A 14,454-nucleotide genomic window follows, 5' to 3' on the forward strand; every position below is an offset into this window, starting at 1 on the left:
TCCTATCCTGTGTTTCATTTTCTATCTGTCTGTCCCTTAATAGCTGTTTGAGACCGTACTGTATACAACATCACTGAAAGAGAGGTGTAGTAGAACTAGAGACACCATAAACCTGCTTTGTTGCCAAAACCAGTGTATTTTGTAACTGCATTCATTTTATCTTAGAGGATTGGACTGTAGTGGACATTGGAGAGACCCTGCCTTCCTTACCTTTAGGTAAAAGGAGTGTCTGTCACCTAAATAATTGTTACATGCATAATGCATTGTTTCTTTTCATGATGAATAGTTGTATCTCCAAGATTCTCCACCTGAGCTTTAAAGCACAGTTAAGTATTTGGCCAGGGCAAAAATACTGCCATATAACTATTTTTTCTTTTGCTGTTCATTCATACATTTCAACTTGCTAGTATAGGTTATTTGTTTTGAACCATTAAACGTCAGCATCCATCCATCCAGTGCCTGTGCAGAGGGGAAACATGTACTGACTTAGCTGTACTTGAAAATAACACTGTTAAACCTGTTATGGAAAACTGAGTGGTTTTCCAATGCTGACTGTGTAAAACTACTCCTGGAGAAACCATCACAACTCCATCTGTCCACAGGACAGATCTCTAAGGGGCTTCATTCTAGAGTCCATTCTGCAATTCAGCTTGCATCTGAGGGACACAAGAAAACACTCAACTATGATTTTGAAGGGTTTTTTTTTTCAGGAAAGTAAATTTAAAATGTTGGCTAAATAGCACTTAATCCAAATATATTTCCAGCTCCTATATTTGATTCAATTGTAGTATTTGCATGGCACAAGCCATGTGAGTGTTGTTACTAAAGATTTGAGGTACAAATAAATTCTGGCTTTAAAGATGTGTCAAAGCCAAGTCCCTGAAGTGACAAATATTAAGTATTTCTCACGTAGAAATACTTACCAGTCTAGAACATCAATGCTTCTCATATTTTCAATTAAACTTCAAAAGCCTTTGTCATGTTGCACATATAAATAATATGGCCTGAAGCTGAGAAGTGAGAAAATGGACATGGACCAATGATAGTAAGGAGAACTCGTTACTGGAGCTGAAACAATAGTAAAAGACAACTCTCTCTTCTTTAAATACTTAAACAGGAAAACATTTTTCCTGGGGCTTGAAAATCCTTTTACTTCATGCTTAGGAAAACTAAATGGAAGTACTTTTCTTGCTGTTAAGTCCATTTAAATTCATACAGCAAGGCTAAGGGTAAATTTACAGAAAACTTCTTCTCAGAAATAGTGCACTAGGAAAGGGATTATGCTGTTGCTAAGAAGGAGAGACAATGGGAGGATGGATGCAGCAGGAATTTTGTTGCCTTGTCAAACCAGAATATCTTCTGCAAACTAAGGAGATGCTTCCATCAACTGGCTTTACAAAAAAATTTGAGACACTTCATTTTTTTTTTTTTTATTAGTTGTCATTCTTTGACATGATGAATACTTACAGCAGTATGTTAAAAAAGATACAGTTAAGTCTCTTGGCATCACTGCATAGCAGTCACAGCATTTTCACACAACCTAGTGCTTCCTTTCAGAATGATGCATATGGCATATATACGCACATACGGGGGCTGATTCTTGGTCCCAGTGAAGTTGGGGGGACCAGTGTTTGGCCCAAAGAGTTGTATAAGATATGTGAATATGTATATATAAAATGCTTTACAATAAACATGACATATACAATCTTGAATTCAAAGATAAGCAGAATATATTTTACATCCAAGTCAAACTTACGCTCTGCACTTAAAAGTTTATGTACCTAAAATATTGGATGGATCATAGAAACAAATAATAGAGTAACAGTTTGCACCAATCAAAGTAATTTGAATACATATTCATGGCATGAAATTTGTCTTGCAGTTTTGTTTCTGATCAGGGTGGCTTTTTTTGGATTTGCAGGATCTTAATTCAAATCTAAAAATTATTGATTTTTGTGGGCCATAAGTGGGGGGTGGTGGTATCAGGAGAGGAATGGGCATACTTTATGGACAACTCAGCTGAGTGACCTAAAATAATCAGGCTATAAATTATGGCTGGTATCTGAAAATAAAATTGTAACTACTTGAGTGTTTCTCGTTTCTTAGGAGAATCCATTTGGAAGGGCTGGTGTGTATTTTGTGTCTAATTTGACAGACACTTCTAACAGAAATTTCAACCACAGACTGGAAAAGCTGGTAGGATAGCTATGCAGTGTAACAATGGGCTTATCTTATTTACTGTGGTAGCAGCCTTCTCTACTGTTAATCATCGGGGAGGCCTTGGTTTTCTTCAGGAAAATCACAAGTTTATACAAAAATAATTGACCTGTGTTGTAGATTAGGTTAGATACAACTGCAGATCATGTGTTTTGGTTTTTTCTTTTTCCTCCATAGACTCTACTTCATTTCAGCTACTCCTCTCTCTGTTCCTTTATTCCAAAGGTACATGTTTTTAAAAGTCCTTTTATTCCCCATTTGGCTGGTGGCTGGACTATTGACACTTAAAAACCTAAAGGTAGGTAAAATCTTTACTTATCGACAATGCATATGTATGCATTATTTTAACCAACCTAAAATTTTCACTTATCACTTATCATCACTTATTATTGTTGTTAATTATACAAATTTCTTCTTTGATGGTATGAAATCTTCATTTAAAGAATCTAGATTTTAATCAAACAAATTGCAGTTGTGGGTCATAAAAACATTTTGACCTCCTGCTTCTAGTAGTTTTCTTTTTCTTTCCATACATGAAAACCTTAACTCAGTTTTAAAGAAACTTCAAAATCTGTTGCCTGCACTGGCCCAGTAAGAAGGAAAAATAACGCACAAAGGCTTTCTCTAAAGTGGCTGATAGGGCTGACAACACAGAAATCTGAATTATCTGCATAGTTTTTCCATTCTGTGCATCAGCTTTCTGTTGGCATCCTGGGGAGAAAACCCGCTGCAGAAATGCCCTCCGAACTACAGAATACCAAGAGTGTATCACAACCACGTATACTGAACACTGGCGCTGTTGGATCAGCTGTTATCGGTCATTGTTTGGCTCCTAAGGGAAATCAGATGGTAGCACTTTGCATCACAGACCCCAGTGAATTTGGGTGCCAGGAATTTGCTGCCAGAGCCTAACTTTTCAGCACACCTCTGTCTGGAACACCTGAGGCAAACTGGCTAGACCCAAATTTGTGTAAATGGCTTTGACTCACAAGCACAGAAGCATTGCTGGAGCCACCCTGAACCTATTTCAAGCACTGTTTCATTAGACAAGGTGATTGAAATCCAGCAAGTATGAAATCTAGCAAATCAGTGTGCCAAAATTTCCCACAATTTTCAGAGCACCTTTTTAAAGTTGAAAAGTTTTAGCTTGGTAAGAGCAAACTTGTAATGGACTCTGTAGGCTCCACTTGTAGAAAAGAGCTTGAGTTTCATGCAGCTGTAACTGCTGGACCTATTTTCTGGAAGCTCTTCAGAAACAGCTCAACAGTGTCTCTGTCAAGAGCTTTTTATGCTGCTAGACACCGTGTTTGTTTAACTAAATTTCAGAACATTGTAAAAAATTTCTCTGAACTAGAAGGGCTTTCGTTTCTTAGTAAAAAGACAAAACAAGGGAAATTATAGCCTTTTGTATGTACTTAAGTGCTTCTAAGCAGCAAATTACACTGCTTGTGTAATGTCCTAATAATTGTCCTAAATCTGTCAGAAGGATAGAGACATCTAAAAAGCTGCAAAACGGTGATGCTTCTGCCCCCACCATCAGGTGGTTAAGAAGAAATTATGTCCTGTAGTTAGAAACAATTTAATTATATTACAACTCTCTGTCTCTCTCTTTGCTTGCTGTGGTCCTTCTAATATGTGAGTCTCATTTAGAAGTGGGAAAAAGATTTTCTACTGATTATACCTTATATAACAGTATAGGGGGAAGAAAAACATCATTCTTGGAGTGCTTTGTGTTCTCACAGTGTTTTCCACCTTCCTACTTCACTGGATTTCAGCTTCTTTCTCTGAAGATACATACAAAGAATTAGTAGAGTAAACCATCCTTTGCTAAAACTTATGCTTTTTATTTTCCTTTAAACATATTAGTCACCTTATGAGCATGAACTTTCTCTTATCAAGTCAATATCCCCTGTAATTGAGAGAAATCTATCTCCCCTTGCACTTTGACGATATAAATATTTATGATATAAATATCTTTCTCAAACACCAGCTTAAACAGCTCTTTCTTTGTTGGCCTCTTCAAGGTATTCACATCCAAACATGATTATATGGCCATACCTTTTAGTTCTTTTGGAAAACAGCTACACAGATTTGATGTACTGGGGGTTTACAACACTATGCTTCACCTGAGTGCAGTTATTTTTACTTGGGGCAGAAGAGAAGGGGACAATCACTTGAGAATACAATCTCATTGAAATGATGGAAGCTTAAGTTTTATAAAGACTTTCCAAACTGAGGTTGTTTATGGCATAGTTAAGGCCATGTATCTTTCACAAACACAAGATCATAGAGAATTCCTCAGCAACTATGACAGTTAAGAGCTACACTGCAACATCTCTTGAGAAAACAACTGGCGTCCAGAACTACTGAATGCCGTGCTTTGTAGACCACTAAGCTATTTAGTAAAAATTCACACTCTTGAATGAATGGTAATCAGGTTGAGCTGTCAAATCATGTGGTGTTGCTGTGGGGCCTGTTTGTTTTTTTTTTTTTAACTTAAAACTTCAGGCTCTGTGAGACATTTGCCTAGACCAAATGTGCAAGGTGCCATGGATTAACAACACGGACCCATATGGAATGTGTTTGAAGTTTTCAAGAAGTTATCCTGCCAGACTTCATTCCTTAATGACCTTTGATACACCTTGGATAGTGGAAAGGCAGTTCAGAATCGCATCTTGTAATCATATGATTTTGGCAGCTATGAAGGATGCTAAAAGTTAAGGCTTTTATCCACAAACAATGGTGTATATTAATAAACTCTATACCATATTTACAAATGCTTTCTCTTGTATTAAAACTAACAGTATTCTGTTCACAGTGCCAATGTTTTTACAGGTAGCAATCCCACAGTACTCCAGTATTTTGGCATGGGAATCAGTAGCGCTTTGTATTTACAGAAAATGTACACATATGAATATAAACAGGTTACTTGAAACAGTACTCAAAAGATAGATCTGTTCGTGTTTCAAAGGTTTAGACTGTACTACACCTTCCCTTTTGGTTGCAAGGGAATACTCTTCCTTGCAATGAGAAGATGCCCCGTCTTTTATCCAAAGTGGCATAAAAATGATTACCAAAATGAGCCTTGTTACACCGGAGGCGTGTATACAGAGAGTAACTTCAGTCCAAGGTTTTAAGATCTGTTGTTTAGTGCACAGAATACAAAAGTTAAAAAGGTTTTTGTTTTAATTACTAAAACAACCAGACTCTCTCTGCCCTCTGTGAGCACCGTCTGTCAGCCTGTGTCCTCTGGATGCCGAAGATGCTGGTGGTTTAATGTGCAGCCCAGCTGCCAGCCTGGAGCAGGTGTGGTGCTCTGGGCCTATATACATATGTCACAGTATGACTTGTGGGAAATGAATATATCACCAAGAGTGCCTCTCTGTCTCCCCTGTCTCTGAGGAACCCTCCCTGCTTCACGGCAGCCGTAACTGCTGCTGACTGGGACTCCGCATTCGGACAGTTCGCGATCAGGAGCGACGGACAACATCAGGCATGCGCAGGACGAAGAGAGGGGAGAGGAACGGAACGTGAGGATCAGAAAGCAAGCCAGCAGAACCTTGGGCTTGTTGGTGAGGACCCTTACAGCTTCTGCTTTGCCGTTTCTTCCCTTTGCACGGTCTCGACAACAGGCTCCTGGCTACTCGGGATCTTTCTTGCTGCTGTGACCAAGACGGAGATAGCAGTACTGTAAGGAAAAGTACAAAGCTGCCACTAAGGAGTCTCTTCTTCATTTAAAGTCTGTTCCTGGCTGCCAGTCACTTGACCTGAGTGGTCATTGCTCCTACTACTGCTGTGTTGCTTGTGGAGCAAGCTTCTCCACTTGGCCTTGTTCCTCCTGAGATGGTTTAGCATATTTTCAGATAGGGGAGTATCGCCTGTAAACTGGGCCCACCTCTCAAAGAGTGGCTCAACGATGTATGTCATGAACCCTGGGGAAACACAAGGGACACCTGGTAAGCAACAAATTCTTTCACAGAGTGCCTCGAGAGCAATGTTAAGTGGCAAAAGCCCTGATGAGAAGTAACAATAAACCTTCAAACAGACATGGACTCCTGTTGAAATGCACAGCTTTTGACCAGCATACATGACAAGACATGGCTTTACCTGCATGTGTAACAGTAAAATCTGTGAGAATCAGCATCCCTCTGAGGAGATTTCAGACAAGAAAGTACCCAGTGTTTAATCACACATTGGCTGCAATTTCTCTGCATGGATATTTTTCCCCCTATGCAATGACTCCTTTGTCTTTCTGTTGAACATTTGGCTTAGACAGGTTTCTTTTCGAACATTTTATTTTAGAACATGTTTCGTAACTCTTGTGGTATCCATGGTTCTTATTGTTAAAACAACTAAAGGGGGGTGGAGCGGGTGGTGGAGCAAAGCTTCTCTTTGAGCTTCTGCCATAGTGAGATAAGCATGAAGAGAATTAAATACTTACCAATCTGTATGCTTGGTATTGTATCCTTCTGCTGATTACAAAGGGGGCTTATTTCCAGTTCAAATTTTTGTTCTAGATCACCTGCAAAGAAAAAAGAAGAGCAAATATTTTTGTGCCACTTTTATCCCTTCTCCAAACTTTTGCCACACTCTTACAATGACTGCAACTGTGTGAATTTGAGCAGTTGGAATCTTCTACCAAAGATGACCACGTTAGATGTCTAAATGCCTTCCTTTTCTGGACTTTTTAGGTATTAGAGAAACTGATTATCCATACAAGGAAAAATCTAAGGAAAGATAACTTCTGAATGAATGTTAAATCCGAGCATGTAAGTGTTCTGAGGACTTTAAAATACTCTCATGTGAAAGACCTTTAAGACGTTCTATAGTTCATTTACTTCATTTGCTACCTCATTTACTCAAATGTCTTCCTAATAGAAAACTGCAGAATATAAATTTTAGAATAAACGTGTCTCCAGTAGTACTGTAGTGTGAGTTGGCTGGGGGATCTGCTCACTCCAGATGCCACCTCAGATTGCTCCTGATGCAGAATTGGTCAGATTTGGCATCGAGATGATGCTTATAAACAGTCAGAAACAGTCACACAGGGCAGTCTTCTGTTATATAGCTGTGACAGGATATGTTTTTTACGGAGTTGATGGTAATCAGTAGCAATGACCATGTGTATACTGGAGTGGTCACAGAAGACCACGGGCCAGCTGGATTTAAGAATTCTGCAGAAAAACATCTCAGAGAGTCTCATTTGCTCACTGTCATCCAGACAACAGTCACTTGTTCTCCTGAAGAGGTGGCATTTCCTCGTGACTGCAATTACTTCATACAAAGATCCCTATAAGTGAGTTAAGTTTTGGGTGTGTTTTTGTTTTTTAAACAAACTCTGTGAGCGCAACACATTCATCCTTTGTGATTGTTAGTTTTCTCTGCCAGTGTACGATCCTGATTACTTTCCTGTCTATAGTATGGAAGGGAAGTGAGAATTACCTGTGTGCAAGCTAAGGTGTGCCCCTTCCCCTCAGATAATAATATTTTGTCCATCTGATTCACTAATAAAGATGTGGTGAAGGCTGCTTAGGCAAAACTTCCCTGTAAGACTTGCTAGTTCAGGCAAAACACTGCAAAACCCAATAAAGAAATATTTTGCTTTAAACCCACTGTTCTTGTTTAAAAGCTTTTTTCTCCCCACTAACAGTTTTGACTTAAATGCTGTTGTGTTACTTAGGTTCTATAGCCCCATATAAAACACCATGTGCATTTTTAAGCCCTGACTTGCACCATGCAGTTCCTTCTTAAATGTGAGCAGAGCATTTTCAGTTGTAATTAGCTATTTGGAAAATATCAAGGAAAGATTTTTAGCTTCATAAACAGCAAAAGGAACAATTTAGCAAAACTGACACAAAATAACAGTTTGTCATGTTTCCAAATGTACAATTTGACCGTCTTCTTCTCATCTACCTTCCAAAACTTTCTGACTGAAAGAAAGTGTCTAACTCCAGTGACACCCCTCTGTAGGTATTCTGAGTTGAAAATGGTTGACCTGCCTGGATCAAAATGTATCAGCATCTTGTCTTTGAGAAGTAAATAATTTGACAAAAGTTAGATTTTCCTTTGTATGGTAAGAACTTAAAATGACGGTCAGTTTTCTTATGCTTCAAGTTGCTGTAGAAGGAACTGCATGAATTAGTTTCTGAAAACTTTCATGGTGAATAAAACCTTCCACACAATTCTAAAACCTCCTAAAAGAGAATCATTAATGTTGCTTAAACATTAGCCATTTTCTTGAAACTTTTTGTTACTAGTTCCAGTTTCATATAAATAAATCAAGTTGCATTGCTTACCTTGTTTTCCTAACTGACTTTTAAAACATCTGAGAACAAGTTAAAGTATTTCTCTAAAAAAAGTTTTTAGGAGCTGCTGTAGCATCAGGTGCTCTGTGAAATGTACCTGGGTTGAATATTTTATTTACTAACAGATGCACCAGAAGACTGGAAGATTAGGATCTGAGTGTCTATTAAAATGGAATTAGAAATGTTTGATACAAAAAATGTTAAACCTTTGTATCTGTTCCAGAGGGAAGATTAAACAAGGCACTAGTTGTGGTATTCTCAGTCTCATCTATAGTTAAAAATCCAAACGTGAGAGCTATTGTTTTCAAATGTCAAACTTAGTGCCAAAAAACACCTTCAAGCCCCAGCACTGGGTGTAAGGGGGTAGGGAGGTCTACAGAAACATTTTAAAGTGATAATGGTATCTAAATACATTCTATTTATTATTGGGGGGTTTTGTATCACTTAACAGGATTATACAGCCACTAGTCAGACCACAGTTTCTGTATATTGTCCCACATGAAACGTTCTTTTTCTCCCTTTCATGCTTCTAACAGGTCTCATATACTCATGTGTCTCCTTTCAGAGGTGTATTTTAGATGTTAGACTAATAAACCTTGAGGGCTGTGGAAAAAGCTTACATTTATAGGAGATGGGAGTGCTTTCTCATCACGGTCCCTCCGTACACTAAGGTACCACACCACTGGGGCCCTGTTCTCATGAGCTGGATGTTGATTATGCCTTGACTATACATCTAACTAAAGAAACCTGTGTCTGGCAAGTTGCTTATGTTGCTTCAAAGGCATCAAAGCCAAAGACACCTTACCAGCTGAAACTGACACTTGCTGAAAATTAACTTGCTGACCTATTTGTCCTTGTTATGGAATAACTGTACCAGGTACCAGTTCAGATGTGGCTTAATTTTGTAGTGCAGAATTTCAAATGAACTGAGAATTTTATTGAGTGCTTTTCTAGTGTTTGTACTGCTTGCCTTCAACTCTCAGGGATGCTCTGAACAAAGAATTTAGCAGTGATTAAACTCTGCTGCACCCTGTGTTGTAGCACAGAATGACCTTGCCTATGCACATAGAGCCAAATGGTGTAATTACTGTGTTTCAAAAAAAACCCTGCCTGACTGCGCTCTCTGCAGGGGTTTGAAAACATTTGCAATAGGTTCTAGCCGAGGTTTGGCTTGCCTGCTTTGGCCCTTTCAACAGCGTGCTGGGAAGCGTGTTTGAACCCTTTCTCTGCATTTGTAGGCAGGAGAATGTGTCATATTTGGGAAACAGTGAGGGTGAGGCTCCCATCAGAGTTACAGTGGGAGCATGAAAAGTGAGATAAAACATAGTGAACAGTTGTAGGATTTTGGGGCAGTGTGGCCCTGGCACTGCTCCAGCTCAGAAATGCTAGTGGTGACGGGAGAGCTCTCAGATAAGAATCCAGACGTGGGCTCTTCAGCTGAATTCCAGTGCTGAGGCACAGCAGAGCCATCCCTCTTCCCCGACGGTGGTAGAGGAACAGTGAGGGTAGAGAAACATTTGCTGCTCTTTTGCCCCTAGCCACTTTTCCGGTGAGGCAGCAAATCTCTCAACATCTCATCCGCAAGGGACATTTCAAGGCAAGGTGGCTTATGCTGAATGCTACCACTGACTTGTCACACAAAAACCATGGAAACCTGAGGTAAAAGGGGACTGCTGTGAGTTGAAGGGGCTGACCTTGCCGATAAAACTCTTCGCAGACCCGTTCACTCCACTGTTTGCTCAGATCCCAGAGCCGGCAAGGGTTGCAAATGTCAGCACACTTGAGTGCAATCTGAAAGCAAGAAGAAAAGTAGGAGTGAGAAAAGAAGTTACTGTATAGCAATGTTTCAGCAGTAAATCTGCAGTCAGGAAACTCCCAGGCCTCACCAGCAATGCTGGGAAGGTTTAAGATTACCTTTTAGAGACTCAGCCTCACCCAAACGTGCCCTTTGAGGAAAGAGCATTTATTTAAGCTGCAAACAAAACTTTCATTCAGCCCTCTGCTTTACCGTAGTGAGAACAAGAGGAGGGCCAAATTCCAAGGCTGCAAAGTGTTTTGGATATTCCTTGCAAGGAATAAGCCAACAAAAGCCTCAGGCTGGCTCCTGCTGACTGCTTGGCTCAGCATCCATGGCTGATGACAAGGAAGGGAAGAGCCAAGCTGGTCTATTTGGGCATCATTTCTCTGCAGTTTCAGTGAGTGACCTTGCATCTCACTTCAATTACACTTCATCTTAATGTCTGCACATTTTTGTTTACAAAGCTAAGCATAGGGCTCTCAGCACTGCCCCTGGCTTCGTTTCACTTAGTTAACTAGTACTTTTAAGTGCCATGCAGGGGATTCAGTACAGGAGGGCAAGAGGTTTTTAAAATCAAGTAACTGCTTCAGGAAAGTAAACCATGTAGTAGTCTGCCTGTCTTACTGCCTTGGAACAAGATGTTCATGTCATGAACACAGTCAGTTAGCCTGACAGAAGTCAGAAGTCATTCTGGCACCCGCAAAGAAAACATAAGAAATATTTCCTGTATAAATTCAGACCTGTGAACCAGAGGAGGGAAGTCTCCAAGTTACTTTTCTCTCCGGATTAAGCTGATTAGCCCTAATGTTACTGTCTATTACAAGGACCTTTCAAACATTGTTTAGCTTATTCCAATCAATCAAGATTCCTTAATTTTTTTCTTTTCTTCTTCCACAACTAATCCACCAAATAAGTAAATCTCTTCATGTCTGTTCCCTAGTTCCTATTTTCAAGGAAGTACATAAGAAACCTTTTTGCCATAGTTGAGAACTGTAATTCTTCTGCTTTTGGCATTTGCACCACTTTCTTGCCTAATCTGCCCAGAAATATAATAAACCCGTCATCCTGCCCTGCATGATCTATGCAGGAATCTGACAGATGACTGTTTGATGCAGGACAGGTAAGCAGGAGGGGGAAGAATTATCAGATCAGCACTTCTTTCCTTGCAACAGTAAGAAACTGTAACTCCAGCAAAAGGAAAACATGTAGCTATTTGTTTTATAAATGATAATGATTACTTCAACTTCTTTATGTACTTAAGAATGAAATTAATGTAATTTCTCCAAAGAAACAAGTATATGCAGCTACTTTAATCATGATAATGCTTTAATAGGTCGAGGTTTATTCTGAAGAGTCTGCTAATGACTGCAGCTTAAGTGGAAGAAACAATGTGAATCTATTTGATTTTTGAATAAAGCATGGTTTCTTCATTAGCTGAGTAGATGCTCTAGAGAAGCATCTGCTGCCATGGCAACAGCTGTCTCTGCAGAGGCAGTTTCTGAGTGTCCATCACAGGAGCAGGACTTGGATACCTGATGTCAGGCTGTCCTGGAAAACACACCAACGAGGGGGCTCTCCTGCATGGTGCTGGAAAATAACAACAGTGGAGAGAGAGACACTACAGTCGAAGCATTACCTGGCAAGAGAAGCACTGTTCTGGAAATAATTACTAGCTTATCTTCATTTCTTAGCACTTGACACACTCCTCTATCTGTTGCATTCACAACTTTTTAACTCAAGGAAATTACAAAAGGAAATACTGGAGGCACCTTATGATTGCCTTACATGCCAGGTGGCAGAAGGGAAAGTGTTTATGGTAATAGGGAGAGGCTGATGTCCAGACACGCCATCATATGCTACTCCAACATATAACAGGAAATACTGTGACTTGGAAAATGAATAAAAATAATAGTGAAAAAAAATCTTCTGAAATTACCTGAAGCATAAAATGTCTGTCTTGTGCATCCTCCAGCCTCAAGTCCTGATTGTCAAGGTGAGATTTCAAACGGATCAAAAACTCATTCTGCCTGTTGATGTCTGTTGCCAAGATCAGGGAGCCCAACTGCTGCTCGATGTCCTGTCTGCAATGGAAGAAAATAATCCCCTTTAATCATGGAACCACTGAACATTAATAGCTCAAAACAACCTGATATGGACCAGAGCTAGCATAAAGCTTCCTCTTTCTTTATGGATCCAGTCTGATCTGTTTGGTCAGTCTCTGCTGGGGTTTGCCAAGCACAACCATTCTACCTGCCTAAATGGGTTCAAGAGGAATAGATAATGTTTGAAGAAAAATGCATGTTGGCATAAGCATTGTGTTGTTCTGAAAGCTTCTGAAAAGTGCTAGGAAAGTACAAACAAACACCCCAAAACAAGAGCATGATGCATCAAGAAAAACGCTCACGTCTTACTTGAGCTGCTCAGGGCTGAGTGGTTAATACTGAAACTTTGAAGTTGCAGTCAAAGTTATGAAAGTCTGAAGTCCAACTAAAGGTGGATGCAACTGCCTGATGCAAAGAATTTCTGGAGAGATAGAGAGCTTATTGCTTCTAGGTAACTTGTTTATATTCTTGGTAAGGTCACCTGAGATTTAAAACTTAGTATCGCAGTCTGTTCATTGGCTCAACCTCCATTCCTCAGTGGGACTAGAACTGTACAGAACCAGCAGATACAAAGCTAGCAGCAACTTGGCCAAGGTGCTCATGTTGCTTTTCTTTGCTTCATCCACAAAAGCTGGACCATGCTTTCGCAGGCATGCGTGGAAGTCCTGAGCAGTTTTGATGCTATCTGACTAACTCCTTCAATTTCCTATTTTATGCTTTTTAATCACCAAATCTTCCCATATTCAGTTGGTGCTACGTAAAATGAAAAATGCCGACAATTGATTTGAAAAGCTCCACTTCTGCTGGGCCTCCCCATGCTCCTGGTGCTGAGAGTAGCCATTCCTGTGCTGCAGAAGCGGTTAGGTCTTAGAAAATACTTCTGCTGTGTAACTTTGTCTCATGATTTCATACTGGCACCATGGAAGTTCAGCCTATTCTGAAGCCTGGGTCTCTCTGCTAGTGTCCTTTTAAGAAGAGTGAAGGAAGCCATGGACTAGTTTCAGTGATGCATTTGTTCCCATGGACACTTACGTCACCTCCTTGGGCAGATGGGCGAGGAGCCGTGACTCTCGCAGCATGCCTATCGTAGATCGCCAGTGATGGTTTTCCAGCACTGAGACGTTCTAGGGAGGAATAACAGGAATAAATTCAAGGATTAGGCAGGTATCCATGGTACAGATATGGATTTCCGATATCACATGATACCCAAACCTCGCTGGACATGCAGTAAAATCAGTCTAAAATGTGTGCTTTTTAGCTACATTTGGATTAGAGTAATTGGTCTAGATTTCTATAGTTAAGGACCTTGTGCTTCAGGATTTCTTAGCTAAGGTCAGCCCTAGAGCTCTGTTGTTCTACAGTTTTTGAGTTCTGCTGTGGACAAAGGAGCTAATCTCGCCTGAGTAGGAGGCAGCTTGCATTCTAACAGATTTATTAATGAATTAAAGTAGGAGTGTAAGATCATATTTTTGCCTCCTATTAATCCCGGGTTGACTTTTCAACCTCTACAGTTTGAATGCAGAGTGGAAAAGAAAAAGAAAACTAAACTGCCAAATTTCCCTTGGAGTCAGGGAACTGGAAGCTGCCTGCAGCTGTTCAATGAAAGCAAGAGGAGTAGCAGTACTGCTGAGCATTTGCAGGCTTCAGCAATTTAGTCTGCAACAAATTTTGAGTCCTTTTTGTTTGCTTGCTTCCAACAAAGTGGAAACAAAGTTAGGTTGGAAAAAACTGCTAGAGAACAGAAACCCAGCTTTCTAGGTTGTCAATATATTACAACAAATTGGATATCTTATGTCTGATGACTTGAAATTACTATCCTAACATGCAGTGCATTTGCCAATCATCACTTGTTAAGCTCACAGGGTTACTTTCTATCACCAAATGCCTCAGAAATGTCACTTGTTCAGGAACCTCTAGCATCTGTTCCCTGGTTTTAGGCAGTTTATGGCTTTTACAGTAGATAAACACTGGATTAAAAAAATCAACACACAATCAAACCTTTTGAGCAGGCAGCAGAGCAAGGACCCCACCC

The 14,454-nt window shown here is 39.9% G+C and overlaps 1 protein-coding gene across 2 annotated transcripts in view; it reads right to left on the minus strand.

Moving 5' to 3' along the window:
* Nucleotides 1–1,398: 1,398 nt before the first annotated feature.
* PDE7B (phosphodiesterase 7B) overlaps nucleotides 1,399–14,454 on the minus strand; it is a 171,437-nt gene continuing 158,381 nt past the window's right edge. Inside the window, exons 8-12 of one of the 2 annotated variants that reach the window (XM_050315493.1) lie at nucleotides 13,455–13,546; nucleotides 12,257–12,401; nucleotides 10,217–10,313; nucleotides 6,659–6,739; nucleotides 1,399–6,149 (exon numbers count right to left, since the gene is read on the minus strand). In XM_050315493.1, coding sequence (XP_050171450.1) covers nucleotides 5,932–6,149; nucleotides 6,659–6,739; nucleotides 10,217–10,313; nucleotides 12,257–12,401; nucleotides 13,455–13,546 — 633 coding nt within the window. In that variant the 3' untranslated portion in view covers nucleotides 1,399–5,931. The remainder of the gene's footprint in view (nucleotides 6,150–6,658; nucleotides 6,740–10,216; nucleotides 10,314–12,256; nucleotides 12,402–13,454; nucleotides 13,547–14,454) is intronic. The other variant, XM_050315494.1, reaches the window with a different exon arrangement.

This window comes from Myiozetetes cayanensis, unplaced genomic scaffold (genome assembly GCF_022539395.1).
Source record: "Myiozetetes cayanensis isolate MyiCay16 unplaced genomic scaffold, myiCay2020 scf2-11, whole genome shotgun sequence".
Taxonomy (NCBI): Eukaryota; Metazoa; Chordata; class Aves; order Passeriformes; family Tyrannidae; genus Myiozetetes; species Myiozetetes cayanensis.